At 32.2% G+C, this 16814-nt stretch overlaps 2 protein-coding genes across 4 annotated transcripts; both read left to right on the top strand.

Annotated features, from left to right (window-relative positions):
• Nucleotides 1-212: 212 nt before the first annotated feature.
• LOC115983793 (SPX domain-containing protein 3-like) lies at nt 213-4554 on the top strand. The gene is made up of 3 exons (XM_031106568.1): nt 213-731; nt 3740-3905; nt 4038-4554. The coding sequence occupies exons 1-3, from the start codon at nt 486-488 to the stop codon at nt 4403-4405; spliced, it is 780 nt and encodes a 259-aa protein (XP_030962428.1). The 5' UTR covers nt 213-485; the 3' UTR covers nt 4406-4554.
• An 8413-nt stretch (nt 4555-12967) lies between these two features.
• Nucleotides 12968-16096, top strand: LOC115983773 (serine/threonine-protein kinase BIK1-like). 3 transcript variants are annotated; one of them, XM_031106548.1, is made up of 7 exons: nt 12968-13013; nt 13151-13201; nt 13393-13664; nt 13763-13907; nt 14448-14575; nt 14720-14843; nt 15589-16096. In XM_031106548.1, the coding sequence occupies exons 3-7, from the start codon at nt 13437-13439 to the stop codon at nt 15963-15965; spliced, it is 1002 nt and encodes a 333-aa protein (XP_030962408.1). In that variant the 5' UTR covers nt 12968-13013; nt 13151-13201; nt 13393-13436; the 3' UTR covers nt 15966-16096. The 3 variants fall into 3 exon arrangements, with proteins under 3 accessions (XP_030962408.1, XP_030962407.1, XP_030962406.1); XM_031106547.1 differs by lacking the exon at nt 12968-13013 and having other exon boundaries at nt 13063-13201; XM_031106546.1 differs by lacking the exon at nt 12968-13013 and having other exon boundaries at nt 13063-13664.
• The last annotated feature ends 718 nt before the right edge of the window (nt 16097-16814 follow it).

A 16814-nucleotide genomic window follows, 5' to 3' on the forward strand; every position in this document is an offset into this window, starting at 1 on the left:
GAACAAACCCATGTCTCCCATTTCCCTTATTAATCAACCATAAATATAATATCAGAAAAAACAAAAAAAAATCAATCATAAATATATATATAGTAGTAGTACCTATTATAAATAAAAAGTGTTTTTATTTTTTTTTAATTTTTTTCTAAGCCTTGGTCTTGAGTATGACCATATAGTAAATCGAATATGCTCAAAGAATTCTCTTACTTCAACGACTCGTTTATGCCTTTTCTAACCGCCACTTCATCACGCCAAGCATATGCCCTCTAATATTCTAGTAATCTTTTGCTAATAAAACCCCCTCTTCACCCTATTTCTTCACCCATTCATTACACTCTCTTTTTTTTTACAAACCCCAAAATTTCAATCTTTATTGGGTCTCTCTACTCTCTACTTTTTTTTTGTGTGTGGTGGTGTTGTTGCTTTTGAAAACCAAAAAAAAAAAACACTTTCATGTTTTTTGTGATTATAGAAGTGTTGCACCGATGAAGTTTGGGAAAAGATTGAAGCAACAAATTCAAGAAACGTTGCCGGGTTGGAGGGACAAGTTTTTGTCGTACAAGGAATTGAAGAAGCTTGTCCGGTCGATTTCTTCGGCTCCGACATTGGTGAACGGTTCCTTCGAATATGGGAGGGCTGAGGAAGAGTTTGTGTACTTGTTAAACAATGAGATCGAGAAGTTCAATGCTTTCTTCATGGAACAAGAAGAGGATTTTGTTATCCGAAATAAGGTATTGTTTTTTTCTTTACTTCTTCTACTCCAAACACTGAAACAAAAGTGATAAAAAACACTAGTTCATTTATAAATGGGTATTAGTGTAACCAAACATGTTGTCAGCATTATTTTTTACTTTTTATTTTTTTGCAAACTATATAGTTTACTTCTTTCACATTTTTATGTTTGTATGTATTTAATTTGTTATTTTTCTTGAAAAAATAGTTTGGGTTGAGTTGACTGAGTTTACTCATCACTAAAGCGGAGGTGACTCAGTTGCAGGGGGTGAGGGGGAGGAATGTAAGAGTCACGGGCCAAGAGTTGAAAAGTTTGGTGTACCCAAAAAATGTGGGTCCCACTTTGGGGGTCCATTTTCTTATGTGATTGGGAGATGGGAAACGATACCCATGTGGGGGTGTAGCGTGCGTATTAGGAAAAGATATCCCATGTATTTTCCTCACTAATCACATCACTTATATATGTCTAATAGAATTTATGCATTTAGGGAACAAATTCGTGATTAGGGAATTATTTTTTGATGAAGATAATAAGGAATTCAAGATTTTTCTTTTCTTTTTTTGGAAAATAATTTGTGGGTTCTAAATTTCTAATGATTTGGACGGAAAGCTAATGATTTGAACAATGCTTTATAAATGTTACAAAATACAAATACATGATGAAATTTAGTGTGATTATTGATTTAGTGTTTCAAATCACTTATTATTTGATTATTTCTTACTTTCTTTCTACAATAAATATAAGATTATGGAAGTTTTTGATTTTGAAACATGATCCTCTTTATGATCTTAGAATGTTTAGGAAAATATTAAAAACGATAGAGATTTAACAAGAAAAAAGAAACATGCGTGCATACTTGAAACTATTCAAGAATAAATTCATAATTCGGGAATTATATAATGTAAAAGATAATAAGGTATTTAGAATTATTCGAAAATATGATGTTGAAACTTCGAAAGATCGTAACAATTAAGATATTCCATGAGTTTTCTATAAAAGATAAAAATCAATTATTACTTGAGTGTGACAATTAAACCAAACAAAAAGAATAAAAGCTTCTTTTTAAAAAGAACATGTCGTGAGTTGTGACTAACTATGCTTTTTTTTTCCCTTTTGTTTTGGTTAGAATAAGAGCCTGTGACTAAGCTAACTTTTTTGCATTAAAAAAAAGGCTTTCATGTTCATTTCTAATACTAATGGATTAGATCATTTTCAAAGTCGTGGCATCCAAACTCATCAACGTCCTAGTTCCTACATTAGACTCTTTTGTTTAATAGAGACTAGAACGTAGCTTTTGAAGTGTTTTGAGCACTATTAGCCTATAGAAATGAACGGAATCATTGAAGCACGACAATTCTTAAGCCATGGCGGTAGGTTCTGTGCAAATGGGTCCAAAATCTCTGGATTTCAATTGTTTAGATTTTATTGGATGTCCCGAAGTAACCAATTTCAGATGATCTATCAGTCCCTTTCTGTTTTGTTGGTTGGTTGGTTGGTTTTTTTTTTTTTTTTTTTCATTTATTTATTTTTAATATTAAGAATAATCTAAACAAGAAAGATAATGTTGTGACCATTATCATTTGTTTAGAATTGGCATCAAAATCAGTAATTTATAATGTGTGGAAATTGATAACTTGCATTGGAACTCTTCGTAAATTTGTGCCCAAAAAGAGGGTTTGTCTATAATTTTAAAAAGAATTGGTTGTTGGGAAAAGACAAAAGTGTTCTGATTCTAATATGCTACAATTAGTGCATTTTACACAGTTTAGAATATTTGAACGAGGTCCTATATTTTATGTAGGCAAAGATAAGAGAGTTCGTGCTTTATATAGCTTGACCTTTTTATGTATTTTAATTGAGAAAAAAATTCATGATTTTGAACTTTATTTACTATTTGTGTAAAATTATTACCATTTGAGCAATAGATGATCTTTAATCGGTTGATTATCTATAAATTAAATTAAAACACAACCTAAATCTCTAAACTTTTTTTTTTCCTTCCTTGATTTGTCACTAACTTTCTTTAGAGGTAAGTGATTTCTTACTAACTATGTTTTATATTCATTTAACTAACTTTATCACAGTATAGAATAATCTTTCAATATTTAGATGGTTTATTGGTATTATCAATTACATAATCAAAGTTAAAATACTCTTCCATAAAAAAAAGGGTCAAAATGCTCATTTTTTTGGTGGATTTAAAATTATATTGAATGGTGTGCCAAAAAAAAGAAGAAGATTATATTGGATGGACTTCTTCCTTTCTTTGAACATATAAGAAAGAGGAAATTTATGGTTCCCAAGTTGGGCCTTATTTCATGTTTCTTGGAAGCCCACAAAGTTGAATTTTAGTTCCCTATAAATCACAACAATTATTCCGGCTTGGGCCCCATCAAAATTCAATTCACCTATAAAGATTATGACAAAGTCTTAAAATACTGCACAATAAACAAATCCTTGGATGCCGTGTATACTAAGGTATCATAATCTATACCAAACTTTCTTGACTTAAAGCTCATGAAGAAACAAAATTGCAAGCTGGTTCTTGAGCTGGGTTATGTTTGGAGACAACGGACAATGACTTTTAACAATGCTAAAATGAATTCCATACACGGGACTAACAAAGTTTTAACATGTTTGATTTTGAATGAGTCGTGAAATTCTTTTCAACTCTATGATGGAAATAAGTATTCAACTATGGCTGCAAACTTTTTTTAGTGGAACTTTGATATACATGTCTGCAGGCATAGATAGATGGCATGAAGAAAAAAAATCAAATCAACTTACCACTTTTTGACTCTTATGATCCCCAAATTGACCATTTCTTTGTACTCTCGGGTTGAATTTCTGTCTGTTTGTCAAGGAAAATATGCTCTTGGAACCTGCGAAGTATATATTACTAGTAGGATGCTAAGTTTTAAGTGTTACTTTCTTGTAATTTGTAATCCTCACACAAGTTAAGTGAAAAAAGAGTCATGAATTTGATAAATGTATTTGAAAATTCAGGAGTTACAACAGAGGATCCAGAGGGTGATTGATAAATGGGGACCTAAGGGGAATCACCCTTCGGAGGCAGATTATAAAGAGGAAATGGCAAAAATCAGAAAAGACATAGTTGATTTTCATGGTGAAATGGTGCTCTTAGTAAACTACAGCAATGTCAATTACACAGGTACCAAATCAGGCTAAGCTAACTCCTTTGAGAGACCAAGGCACAATTTTTTTGTGACAATAAAAATCTTGTTTTGATGAGAAATTAAATTCACTACTAATCCTAGAATACTAAAAGGTTTGAGTTTTGTAGGGTTGGCCAAGATCTTAAAGAAGTATGACAAGCGAACGGGAGGCCTATTGCGCTTGCCATTCATTCAGAAGGTATTGCAGCAGCCCTTCTTTACAACCGATCTTATATCAAAACTTGTGAAGCAATGTGAAAGCACCATAGATGCAGTATTCCCAGTTGAAGATGAAGAGAAAACTAGAGAAGCAAGGGAAGCAATAATAGTTGCAGGAGAAGGAATTTTTAGGAATACTGTTGCAGCCCTTCAGAGCATGCAAGAGATTAGAAGAGGAAGCTCAACTTATGGTCACTTTTCACTGCCTCCACTGAACTTGCCTGATTCTGAACTCATTCAGTCAGTACAACTCAATTCTCCTATACCCACTGTGTAATATAGATGAAATGTATTAAACAATAACAATTCTATAACACGGTAGTTGGTTAATAACTTCATACTCCCTATGCTTTAGGGGATACATGCTGTAATAAAATTTTAGTATATTTACTCCTGGAGAGTTAAAGGTAGTTTTTGGGAATCAAATTTAGAAATCGTTTGAATAGAATTATTATATATTTCACTATATATTGAATGTGATTTTACTAGATCAGATTTGTTAAAGATTTAAGGTCCAATCTTAGTCAAAGTCCAAGTCTATCAAGGTTTTTTTTTTTTTTTTTTTTTTGGGGGGGGGGGGGGGGGGTTGGGGAGTGTTAGGTTCTAAATATTTAGGAATAAATGGGCAAACCAAGTATTAAAACATATCTAGTTTAAGATTTCTAAGTCTTAGAATAGTGTTAGACATTGCTCATATTGGTTTAAGTCAAGATTCAAGAATAGTCAAGCTGTAGAAAGAAGAATTCAGAATCTACAAGGCTCAACCAATCAAACGTCGAATTCTGCAGAATTTAAATTAGGCCCATAGCCTGCAAAATCTTTAAGGTTTGTGTTCAACACTATTAGGTATAAAAGGAAAATCCTAAATTATGTTTCAGAAGTTCTTGGAAGTCTTGTGAGTTACTCCTATGAGATTTGCGAGGTTCTGTAACCTTCTAATTCAACAAGCATCTACCACAAAGAAGATCCATATACAAGAACTAGTGGAGATAAGTTTTTGCATACAAGATCAACAACTCCTGATGATCTAAAGTTTTGAGTGAGATTTCAAAGTCACAAACGTAGGTGTTTGTGTGCGATAAATTCAGATAGAAGAGTCCGTGAATTTGGAGTTGCGTGTGGTCACGTGAGTAAGTCCTACAAGAGGTAATTTTAGATTTAGGGAAAAATCTATTGTAAAACTTCCATTTTATATATTGAATATTTTGCCTTTAGGATAGTTTAGGTTAAATTCTTTCTAGGTTTTTTACTTTGAAACTGGATGGTTTCATTGGTTTTCTTTGGTCATTATATCACTTGTCTTTTTTACTTTTCCACATTAAGTGATATGATTTTTTGTGTTTAACCTAGATTTGAATAATAAACTGAAGTTTCAACTTGGTTAATTAATTAAGTTAAACAATCTGAGTGTACAAAGGTCTAAATAATCCAACAAGTGGTATTAGAGCCAAGGTCATGGGTTCGAGTCATAAAAGTATCAATGTGAGGGAGGGATTTTTAGGGATCACAATTCGACTCCCTACAACTACTCTTAAAAAGGCTCGTGAGGCATGATGTCGAATTTCATAAAAATTTGAGTGTGTCTTCCTCATTACTAATTGATTTTGAGATGGAATGACACATATCTCACAATTTGACCGAGAGGCATGATGTGGATGTAGGCTTTTAAGGTTAAACTATGTTAATTCCCAATATTTTATCTTTTTATTTTTCTTTCTATCTTTACCTTCTTTTATTTTCTTCTTTATATTTTCTCCATGTACTTTATCATGATATGATAGCTGTCTTCTCTTCTTTAACATGGTATCCGAATTATGATTTATATTTTCTAACAGAGTCAATCTTTAGTAGCCTCCACTAATCCATATTTCTAATTGTTAGGCAGGCATCCTGATTTATCGCCTATCATGAATATATCTAAGTTATCTACTTTTCCTGTCTTTGCTAGCCATAATTAGATTCGATTTATCCTCTGTCGTGGATAACATCTTCAGAAGTTGATATCAGATATGATATTTTCTGATAAAACAATTTTTGATGATTTCAACTACCATTCCATAGGCAACGTGCATATTTCTCTTGTATTGGGTTTTAGGCTTTTCTTCTAAACAAGTGCCCTCTATTTTCCAAGCTAAGTATCATGGACCTTGCTGATCTATAGTCTCTTTTATTGACTTTCTTTTTGTTCATGCATCTTTATAATCTCTAGAGTTACTTAGATCATGTCTCAAATCATTTACTAGGCCTTCTTTATGGTCATTCATCGCTGTCATCTTCAGTCATAGTTTTTTCAAACCACGCCTTTAAGAAGTATTCTGCACATTTAGTTTGGTTCGATCCATCTTGTGCACTCCACCTTCAATCTAGATTGTCATATGCTCTTCATTTAGTTTGGTCTTACTTGTCCACACATCTAATCATGATTTCCTTCAAGGACTCACCTTCTTTCCAAAGTCAAGATGTCTTGAAACTTCTAAATTTAGTTTGAGGGGAGATGTTAAAATTATCAAGGCTCAATAGGCCTAAGTCTGTTGTCTATATGACGAGTAAAAATGGAGTCTCTGCATTTAATTTTGCTAAAACTTCTGTTATCTCACGATACTAGCTACATATTATGTCATGTCACTAGCAAATCAATTTATGTCTTCTTAAATTTTTGGCTATTCCATCCCCCAGTTTACCAATCCAATTTTTACAATCTTTCTCTTACTTTTTTTTTTTTTAACTATTCTTGTCTCCCTCCGTTTCACACTCTACCCGTTTCTCTTGCTCCAACCATTTCTCTTCCATCCTAGTTAGTTTGCTGTTACACTTAGTCCAAATTTTTTTCTCATATTTTGACTCTTTTTCTCCCCTATATTTTCAAACCTTATTGTGACTTTAACCCTTTCTCTTCCATCTTTTTCATATTAATTTATTCTTACTCCTTGAACTATTCTCTCTCTCTCACCTTCCATGTTATGCTTACAAAAAAAAAAAGGTGATTAATCTCTCTATTTTTTTTCTATTTTTTTTTTGTTGGGTAGATTTTTTTATTGTTTCTGTCATCTATGTGATGGATTTTTTATTCTTTCTTTCAACTCTATTTCGGTTCAATGCATTTTACTGTTTTTGGCAAATCAATCTTAGCTTATGTTTGTGTGTGTGCATATGTGTATGTTGATTCACCATCATAGGCCCTCTGGTTCTTATAATTTTCGTTTGATTTTAGTTTGGGATAATATTTAGTTATTATGAAAGTGGGAATATGAGTTTCGAACATTACTTGGCTATGTATTCCAATAGAAGTACCAATTAGCTAAGTAACTGCTTATGCCAAGCTCAACCTATCATGTATGATAATGTTATTTTTGAGGTGTAGTAAATAAAATTTTTATAAGTTTCATCCCATTATTTTTTATATCTATTTCCTTATATATATATATATATATATATATATATATATTTATGTAGAGTGTGGGTGAAAGAACTAGATCTATTCCAGTAGAAAGACAAAAAAAGTTGTTGATTTAAGATCATTAAACACAAATAAGATAAGAAAATCTGTCCTCGGTACGGCTTGAGGAGCTTATGTTATAATGTCTTGTTCATCAACAAAGTTACAAGAGTTCACAGTATTATTACAAAGATTTCTTTTTCCTCATCCTGCTCCTTTAGGCCACCTTCTCATGTTATATACTACAATCTTGGTATCATCCCTATCATACACGTGTATGTTAGATTCTAGGAACTCCTTCTTGCCCCATCTAACACCTCCCAGAACCATCAACTAGTAGCTGTAAGGCTGTTTGATCACTGTTCAGATATCACCTCCACATTAATGTGGCCAAAGAGTTAGTTGGGAGGCATTTAATGTGGAGGTAGCATCTTTTGAAGATATTTGTTGCCTCCCTTTGCTCATCCCTTATCCAATGTCCAACTCTTAGTTGTGATGCAACTTTGAAGGATGTCTGGGATGATAAGACATTCTTATTGACCTCGGATCTCCGTTTCCGAGATGACTTTTCTCATCGAACGTATCTTGGACTATCACATACAATCTTTATTTTTTCTTCTTATATCATTCCCATTATAATCTTATTTGACCATTCTCGGATTGGTTGATATCCTCGGATTGGACTATAGGTCCAATTTATCTAGTTTTAATAGTACCTTCTAGATAATTGGCCCCCACAATATATATAAATATATATATATATATATATATATATATAAAAGCACTTTATGCATGGGTTAAAGGTAGGTACCATGCACTCAAATCATTGAAGTTATAATACAAAAGCCTTTTTTTTATGTTATGACTAGATGACTATGTGCCTACATCAAATGCTTATACATATATTTGAGCGTATGAACTGAAGATTTGCATTTTGTTATACCCCCATCATTAGATTTCTTATGCCTTATTGAGTTTGGCTTATTAGGCAAACGTATCACATAAAATACATTATCACAAAAGGTACACAACTATCTCAGTGTACAACGACTATATAACAAATATATTATTTTTATGATTATGCATCTTATGATACTAAAATATTGATATTCTTTAAAGTGTACCCTTGAAGGTACTTTTTAACAAATATGTAGAATAATTCAGCTTTTAAATTGTTGAAATTAGAGAAACTAAACCTAGATGTGTTAACATTTGGTTCAGAAATTTCCATTGCTTGGATTAGCTAGTTGTATAATTTTAATCCATGTTCACCATATCTAATCTTATTTGGACTGCAAGCAAGGTAATCACAATCTCATTTGCAATGCAACAAAGTAAAATTTTTTTTTTTTTTTAATGCAAACTAAAGTAATTCTAAAGCTATTTGTAGTGCAAATATTTTAACTTTGGGTTAGTCTATAGTTACTTTAAGATTTAGCCTACTATAAATACCTTCCAATGAGTTCATTGTAAAATATAGAATTTATTAGTAAAAATATCATCATCAAGAGACTTCTACTGTGTATGAACGAAGATATATACCTGGCATATATGCCGGGTCGTATCGTACCTATGCTTTATCTTATCTAACATGATTGATATTAGATAAATTCTTTTTCTTTTCTAATAAGATTTTCCCATATAGTTAAATAATAGTATTAGGTTTATTGTTGTTACAAAACATAACAATGGGAAAAATTGTGATTATAGCATACCTCCTATGTTAATTCTTTATATTTTCTCATATACTTTATCATGGTATCGTACCTATACTTTATATTTTCTAACATGATTGATATTAGATAAATACTTTTTCTTTTCTAATAAGATTTACCCATATAGTTAAATAATAGTAGTAGGTTTATTGTTGTTACAAAACATAACAACGGGAAAAAGTGTGATTATGACATACCTCCTATGTTGTTAATTCTTTATATTTTCTCATATACTTTATCATGATATCGATTGTATCTATGTTTTATCTTTTCTAACATGGCTGATATTAGATAAATGCTTTTTCTTTTTCTAATAAGATTTCCCCATATAGTTAAATAATAGTATTACGTTTATTGTTGTTACAAAACATAACAATGGGAAAAAGTGTGATTATGACATACCTCCTATGTTGTTAATTCTTTATATTTTCTCATATATTTTCTCATGGTATCGTACCTATGCTTTATCTTTACTAACATAATTGATATTAGATAAATGCTTGTTCTTTTCTAATAAAATTTTCCCATATAGTTAAATAGTAGTGTTAGGTTTATTATTGTTATAAAACATAACAATGTGAAAAAGTGTGATTATGGCATACCTCCTATGTTGTTAATTCTTTATATTTTCTCATATACTTTATCATGGTATCGTACCTATGCTTTATATTTTCTAACATAATTGATATTAGATAAATACTTTTTCTTTTCTAATAAGATTTACCCATATAGTTAAATAATAGTAGTAGGTTTATTGTTGTTACAAAACATAACAACGGGAAAAAGTGTGATTATAACATACCTCCTATGTTGTTAATTCTTTATATTTTCTCATATACTTTATCATGATATCGATTGTATCTATGTTTTATCTTTTCTAACATGGCTGATATTAGATAAATGCTTTTTCTTTTCTAATAAGATTTCCCCATATAATTAAATAATAGTATTATGTTTATTGTTGTTACAAAACATAACAATGGGAAAAAGTGTGATTATGGCATACCTCCGATGTTGTTAATTCTTTATATTTTCTCATATACTTTGTCATGGTATCGTACCTATGCTTTATCTTAACTAACATGATTGATATCAGATAAATGCTTTTTCTTTTCTAATAAGATTTTCCCATATAGTTAAATAGTAGTGTTAGGTTTATTATTGTTACAAAACATAACAATGGGAAAAAGTGTGATTATGGCATACCTCCTATGTTGTTAATTCTTTATATTTTATCTTATACTTTATCATGGTATCGTACCAATGCTTTATCTTTACTAACATGATTGACATCAGATAAATGTGTTTTCTTTTCTAATAAGATTTCCCCATATAGTTAAATAGTAGTGTTAGGTTTATTATTGTTACAAAACATAACAACAGGAAAAAGTGTGATTATGACATACCTCCTTTGTTGTTAAGTCACTATGAAGTATGAAACAAGGTTGTTTCACTCCAATCGTTCATAACACTAACGATCTTGTTCTATGTTCTTCCATGAACTGAAAAACATGAATATGACCTCCTATGGTGGTGCACACTACTACACTCAAATCTCACAATCTAAATCCTCACACAAACACATAGATAGAACACTCTAAATGCGCACACACACACAGAGAGAGAGAGAGAGAGAGAGAGAGAGAGAGAGAGAGAGAGAGAGAGAGAGAGAGAGAGAGATTTGGACTAGTGAATCAGTGATTAAATATTGCTCTGTCTCTTTGTATCTATTGAACCCTAAATGGGAGGCTTTTGTAGTCACACTCAATTGCTCTATCTCTTTGTGTCTATAGAACCCTAAATGGGAGGCTTTTGTAGTCACACTTAATTGAAGGGCTGGTTGAAAATCAACCCTGGAGTAATGCCAATATGAACACCCGTTGCAACAACAGCTCTTAAATTTTTATTTTATTTTTAAATGGACAACAACCCACAATTATGATCCAGAAGGACCAGAACAAATGATACAAAAGGGAAAAGTGTTTAGTGTTTAAACTTGGTGAGAGAGTATAATTAAGAAGAAAATGTTATGGAAGATATAAGAAGATATAAAAGTGGGGCATTAATGTTATGAAAGATATAAGATGAAAATGTAATCCAATGGTAGATTTGTCAAAATTCATCTTCAATAATATATATATATATATATATATATATGTAAGGATTGAAATTGGGTTGGACCCAAACTAGGATTGGGTTCTAGCCCAAGGGGCCCAAACAGTAAATTTGTAGAGCGTGGATGAAAGAACTAGATCTATTCCAGAAGAAAAAACGATTAAATTTGGTAATTTAAGACTGTTAGACACAAATAAGATGAGAAAATCTGTCTTCGGAGTAACTCCAGGAATTTATATTAAACTGTCTTGTTGAACCATAAAATTACACAAGAGTTCGCAGTCTCATTCTCTAATTGCTTGATTTTTCCCTCCCCTTTTTTTAATACATCTTCCCATGTTATATACTACAATCTTAGTGTCATCCTTACCACACACATGTAGGTTAGATTTGGGGGACTCCTTCCTGTCCCATCTAGCACCTCCCAGAACCATCAACTAGTAGCTGTAAGGCTGCTTGATCACTGTTCAGGTATCACTTCTACATTAATGCGGCCAGAGAGTTGGTTGAGAGGCATTTAATGCGGAGGTAGTAGCTTTTGAAGATATTTGTTTACCTTTCTTTTCTTACCTCTGGTCCAATGTCCAACTCTTAGTTGTGATGTAACTTCGAAGTAAGTCTGTGATGATGTGGCACTCAGATCTACCTCGGACACATGTTGCCGAGAAGACTTTTGTTCTCAGACGCTTATTGGATCTATCTCATATTTTCTCTACTCCTCTCTTCATTCTGTTCTCCTCATAATCTTATTTGGACCTCCTCGGATGGTCTAATGTCCTCGGATAGGGCCATAGGCCTAGTTAATACTACCTTAACAATACTTCCTAATTAACTGGCCCCCACAATATATATATTGAATAAGGTTGTAACATTTAGGCTAAACTTTGTCCTTTATTTAAATATCATTATAATATGTTTATTTTAACAAATAATTCTTTTTACTTTTTGAGATGAAAAAATAGCAATTAATTTTTTATATTTAAAATTGCACAACTCATTGTTGTTGTTTTTATTTTTTATTTTTAAAATTTATTTTTATTTTTATATAAATATAGCATGAACCAAAACCAAGTCCTCCCCATCATCACTCTTTGTAATAATTTGACTATTTGATTGTAATGTACCCTTATACAGTTCCAAAATTATAACGCTAGTGAAGAAGAAATTGGTCCCTCGTTGTGGAGCACTGGAGCTGCTTATGTACATGAGAAATCAAGCAGATGCGGGTGTGTTATGCAACTTGTTTGTAGTATTATACAATTCCACTCCATGATCAATGGAGTATTTCTTTGAGGCCATAGGAGAATAGCAAATTTTGTATACTCTCTCTCTCTCTCTAATGGTGACTCTACGCCTTGTTCAATAGGCAAAGCTCCTCCACAAACTTACAAACCCATTTTTAATTTCTTATCCAAGAATCTAAACGCGCATCAAGAGTTCCCATATCCGTAACAACTGTCAAACTCTGGACCACATGGTTATGGCTTCAATCTTGTAGGAATTCGTCAACCAGGAAACTTATGATAATAAAAATGACACGTTCAAAGAGAACAAGCAGGCTCATAATTATAAAATATTGCACGTGACATATTAACGAAAGGTGTTGAAAAATATTTGAGGTAATATTTAATATGTAATAAGAGTTTTGAGGATAAAACATCGGATATATTTAATATTCTATGCAATATTTAATTGAATTATAAAGTGGAAACATGGATGGTCGTTCTAAACTTGCATTTACTTTTATTTTTTCCAGGTTTTCTTCTTCATCACATGGTCTATCACATCCCAAGCCTTGATCCTAGAGGTTCTTTGCTTTATCCATCGTATTTGACTTTTTGGGTGATGGACTCGATCTCAAAAACAATCTACTTTTTAATATGCTTAAAATTTTGACAATTTCTACTCTCTGATACAACCATTGGCATAGCTTTTGGGGGAAGAAATGATGCTATATTCTATGATAATCATATGTTTCAACTATGTATATCTTTTCAGCTCAAGTAGTTGTATTGTTTTGAGTGGTTGTTCGAAGATTTTTCATGGATTTTGCAAAGTTAGAAGTGTTTAGATCAGAGGACTTAAAAGCGTGCACCAACAATTTCAACATCAAAAGCCTCGTTGGAGTAATTCAATTTGGCAAATTATATAGAGGAAAGATTAAAGGAGTCAAGACTGGAACAGAAGGTCAAGATGTAATGGTAAAGATATGGGATAAGAAATCCGAAAACATGGATTTCCTCCCATATGATGAGTGTTTGATGGTTAAAGTAAGTTCTTGAATTGGTTCTCTCTCTCTCCAAGAAAAAATTATTGACTTTTCTCGATCGTGGTTGTTAATTAGTTACTGGTTTGGTATGTTTTGTAGGAAGAAGTTGAAATTTTAACAAATCCAATTACGAACAGTCATCCCAACTTGGCAAAACTGATTGGTTATTGCCTTGAAGAAGAAATAAAGGGTGTTGTTTATGACCTCAGTCCACTAGATAGTTTGCAGAACCTAATGCTGAAAGGTACACTCAATTGATGTTTTGTATCTTTATTTCCTTAAAAGTTTTGCTTCTCAAAACGTTGTCTTGAAATAAATGATGGAATACTTTGTTAAATGGGGGAAGAAAAAAAAACTTTAAAATTCAAAGTATCATGTAGAAGCAACTTGTGCAATGTGACACAATCATGAAATGATGGATTTTCTTGTGCGCAGTAACATCCACTTAAAATTTACCATTGTAGATGAGAGGCTATGTTAACTGCACTTGTATGTACATTCTAAAATAGGAACTTCATGTGCACCTCAGTAAAACAAAAAAAATACACATGGTTGATAATTTTATTTTATTATTATTTTTTTTTCCGGGTTGGAATTATATGTTGGATAATTGTCCCTCCCCCGCCCCCCATTTCTTGATATATTACATAGAAGTTGAGATTCTGGTTAAGTTGCTTTCAATAATGGACACTTATTTGAGGTTTTTAGATCTCGTATTGTGCTGTACATGATTTGTTGATACACCACTGCCTAATTGCTAATCTATATGTACACACAAATACAGATGATCTCAACTGGCTTCAGAGGATCAATGTTGTTCTTGAAATTGCACGCCTCCTTAAATTTCTTCATGGTCAGGACAAGCCTTATCTGATCTACAATATCAATGCATCTCATATAGTGGTTGATTGGGTCAGGCTTAAATCTTTTTTCTTCTTACATGTACATGAACTAATTGAAAAAAAAATTCCCTTAAATTTATTGGTTTCCATGCCTTTGCAGTTTACCTTGATGATATAAGTCTGTGTTTATTTATTTATTTGTATTTATTTATAGGATTTCAAGCCAAAGCTAATTGATTTTGGACAAATTGGCAAAGGGATAATTGGTGAAATGAGTAGGCAAAATAAGCAAATAACAATGCCTATACGCTGTCATGATCCATATTTTACTCTACGAGGTGCTTCCTCTTCCTCTTATTACTCTTTTCTCTGGTTTCTTATTATTCAGTAATACTCACTTGTTTGATTAAAGATATTTTCTTTGTTTAGAATATAATAATACTGGATTGAGAAACTGATGAAACAGGACACCCTGCAATCTATAGATTAGAAGGAAAAAAAGGAATTATACATGTGATAGATGAATAAATTAGCAGCTCAGCTGCAATTAGACAAATAATCTTAGCTCTAATAGAAACGAGGAAGGACATGGTTTCAGCATGTAATAATTAATATAGCCCTATATATTTGTTGAATGAGTCCTTTCATATGTATATGAGGCTTTGTTTAGTTGAGTTTAATCTTTAAAAGTTATGATAGTTCACTGAGATGAGAAACCCATCAAAATATGCTACTTTCTCTTAGTTATGAGGCTTGTTTTCACCAACCGCTAGCATGCTACTCTTAGTTAAACCTAACTGTAAAGTTTCATTCATTGGCTACAATCTCTGGTTTTAAGATCTTAATAAGATCAGAATTAGTAAACAACACTGAAAAAAGTCACGGCTAAGTAGCATATACACCCCTCTCACTTGCCTACATCTCAAAGATTATTTGACTTGACTTTGTTTTGATGTCTTGTTATTGTACATTAATTTTTCGTTCAATTCTTAATTATTATGGTATCCATAGGGTTAGTGTTTTCAATAGTACACCATTTAGTATTTTTCATAATCCTAAACTCAAAATTGAATGGATGTACAGGGGGCGATTGGGATACAAGCAGTGAAGTATTTTCATTTGGGGTTATTCTCCTGGGACTAATAGCCAAAAGAACTTGTGAACTGGAAAAACCTGACATAGTATTGGACCGACTACTGCATGTTTGGGCCAAGAAGGAATACAAACCCCAGTGTTCTCTTGTCCACAACAGCCTGCAAGAAGACTGGGGTTATCATGCTCAAGATGGTATTGCAATTACAGAGTTGGGGATGTGTTGCATTGAGTTTTTTCCAAGGAACCGTCCTACTATGAAGGATGTTGTTGAGCGTCTTGAAAGTTTACATATTTTACAACGTCTTGGTGATTCAAGAGCTCACAAAAGGGGCAAGAAATTTCATGATAATGCAATGTGCTTATGAAACAGAAAATTTCATTGAGTTCCGTATGCAGCTTTCATATTGCTAGTTTCTAACTTTATTAGGCACTTTAAAACTTTAATAGTCTCTATTTAACTTTATTAGTATTTGTATATACAAGACATGATTGCATCTGGATAGCTGTACCTGACATTTGCTACAGTTGTGTATATATTTCTTCAATCTTTCTTGGGGTGACAGGCAATATGATGTATGATTTAGCTTCATGTCGATAAGGTCAACATCATTTTGTTATGTTACAGAAAATTGAAGGATTATATAGACAATTGGAAGTGATGACAAATTTAGATTGGCCAAAGAAAAATCAAGGTAAAGTACGGAGCATCTTAAAATTTTTCAAATACAAATCCATATAGAACTCTGGATTCCACATTTCTCCCATTGTAGCTAAATTTTTTAATGGATAGCAGAGTGGCTTCTTTATTTACTATATCTGCGGGCTAATGGAGCTATTTTAATTAACAAACATCAAAGTGCAGCCCACACTAACAATAATATCTGCTATTGTCACCTTAAATCTCAGTTGCAACTTGCAATTCAATTTAAGCAAACAAAACAAGATTTCAGACAAGCTAAAGAACCACAAAACACAAGAATATCCACACAAAAAAAGTTCTTCGAATCTCACACTGGACCTGTTTCTAGGTGTGTCTTTAAGAAGAAAAACAATAAGAATTACTTTGGTGACATCTTTACTACAACTTGAATGGATTCTTTATTCTTGCATTCTGGTACAATTTTTAACAAGAAAGTTACATAGGCAAATGTTGCCGCTGCATCGTATTCCAATCCAGAAACCTATTAAGGATCTTACATACTTGGGAATTTGCT

This window comes from Quercus lobata, chromosome 4 (assembly GCF_001633185.2).
Source record: "Quercus lobata isolate SW786 chromosome 4, ValleyOak3.0 Primary Assembly, whole genome shotgun sequence".
Lineage (NCBI taxonomy): Eukaryota > Viridiplantae > Streptophyta > Magnoliopsida > Fagales > Fagaceae > Quercus > Quercus lobata.

Excerpts from the sequence above, each read along its gene's own strand:
- LOC115983793 (XM_031106568.1), top strand. The coding sequence starts at position 486 with ATGAAGTTTGGGAAAAGATTGAAGCAACAAATTCAAGAAACGTTGCCG. Across the intron at positions 732-3,739 it reads ATTTTGTTATCCGAAATAAG|GAGTTACAACAGAGGATCCA; the intron begins GTATTGTTTTTT and ends TTGAAAATTCAG. Across the intron at positions 3,906-4,037 it reads CAGCAATGTCAATTACACAG|GGTTGGCCAAGATCTTAAAG; the intron begins GTACCAAATCAG and ends TGAGTTTTGTAG.
- LOC115983773 (XM_031106548.1), top strand. The coding sequence starts at position 13,437 with ATGGATTTTGCAAAGTTAGAAGTGTTTAGATCAGAGGACTTAAAAGCG. Across the intron at positions 14,576-14,719 it reads CTCATATAGTGGTTGATTGG|GATTTCAAGCCAAAGCTAAT; the intron begins GTCAGGCTTAAA and ends ATTTATTTATAG. Across the intron at positions 14,844-15,588 it reads TCCATATTTTACTCTACGAG|GGGGCGATTGGGATACAAGC; the intron begins GTGCTTCCTCTT and ends ATGGATGTACAG.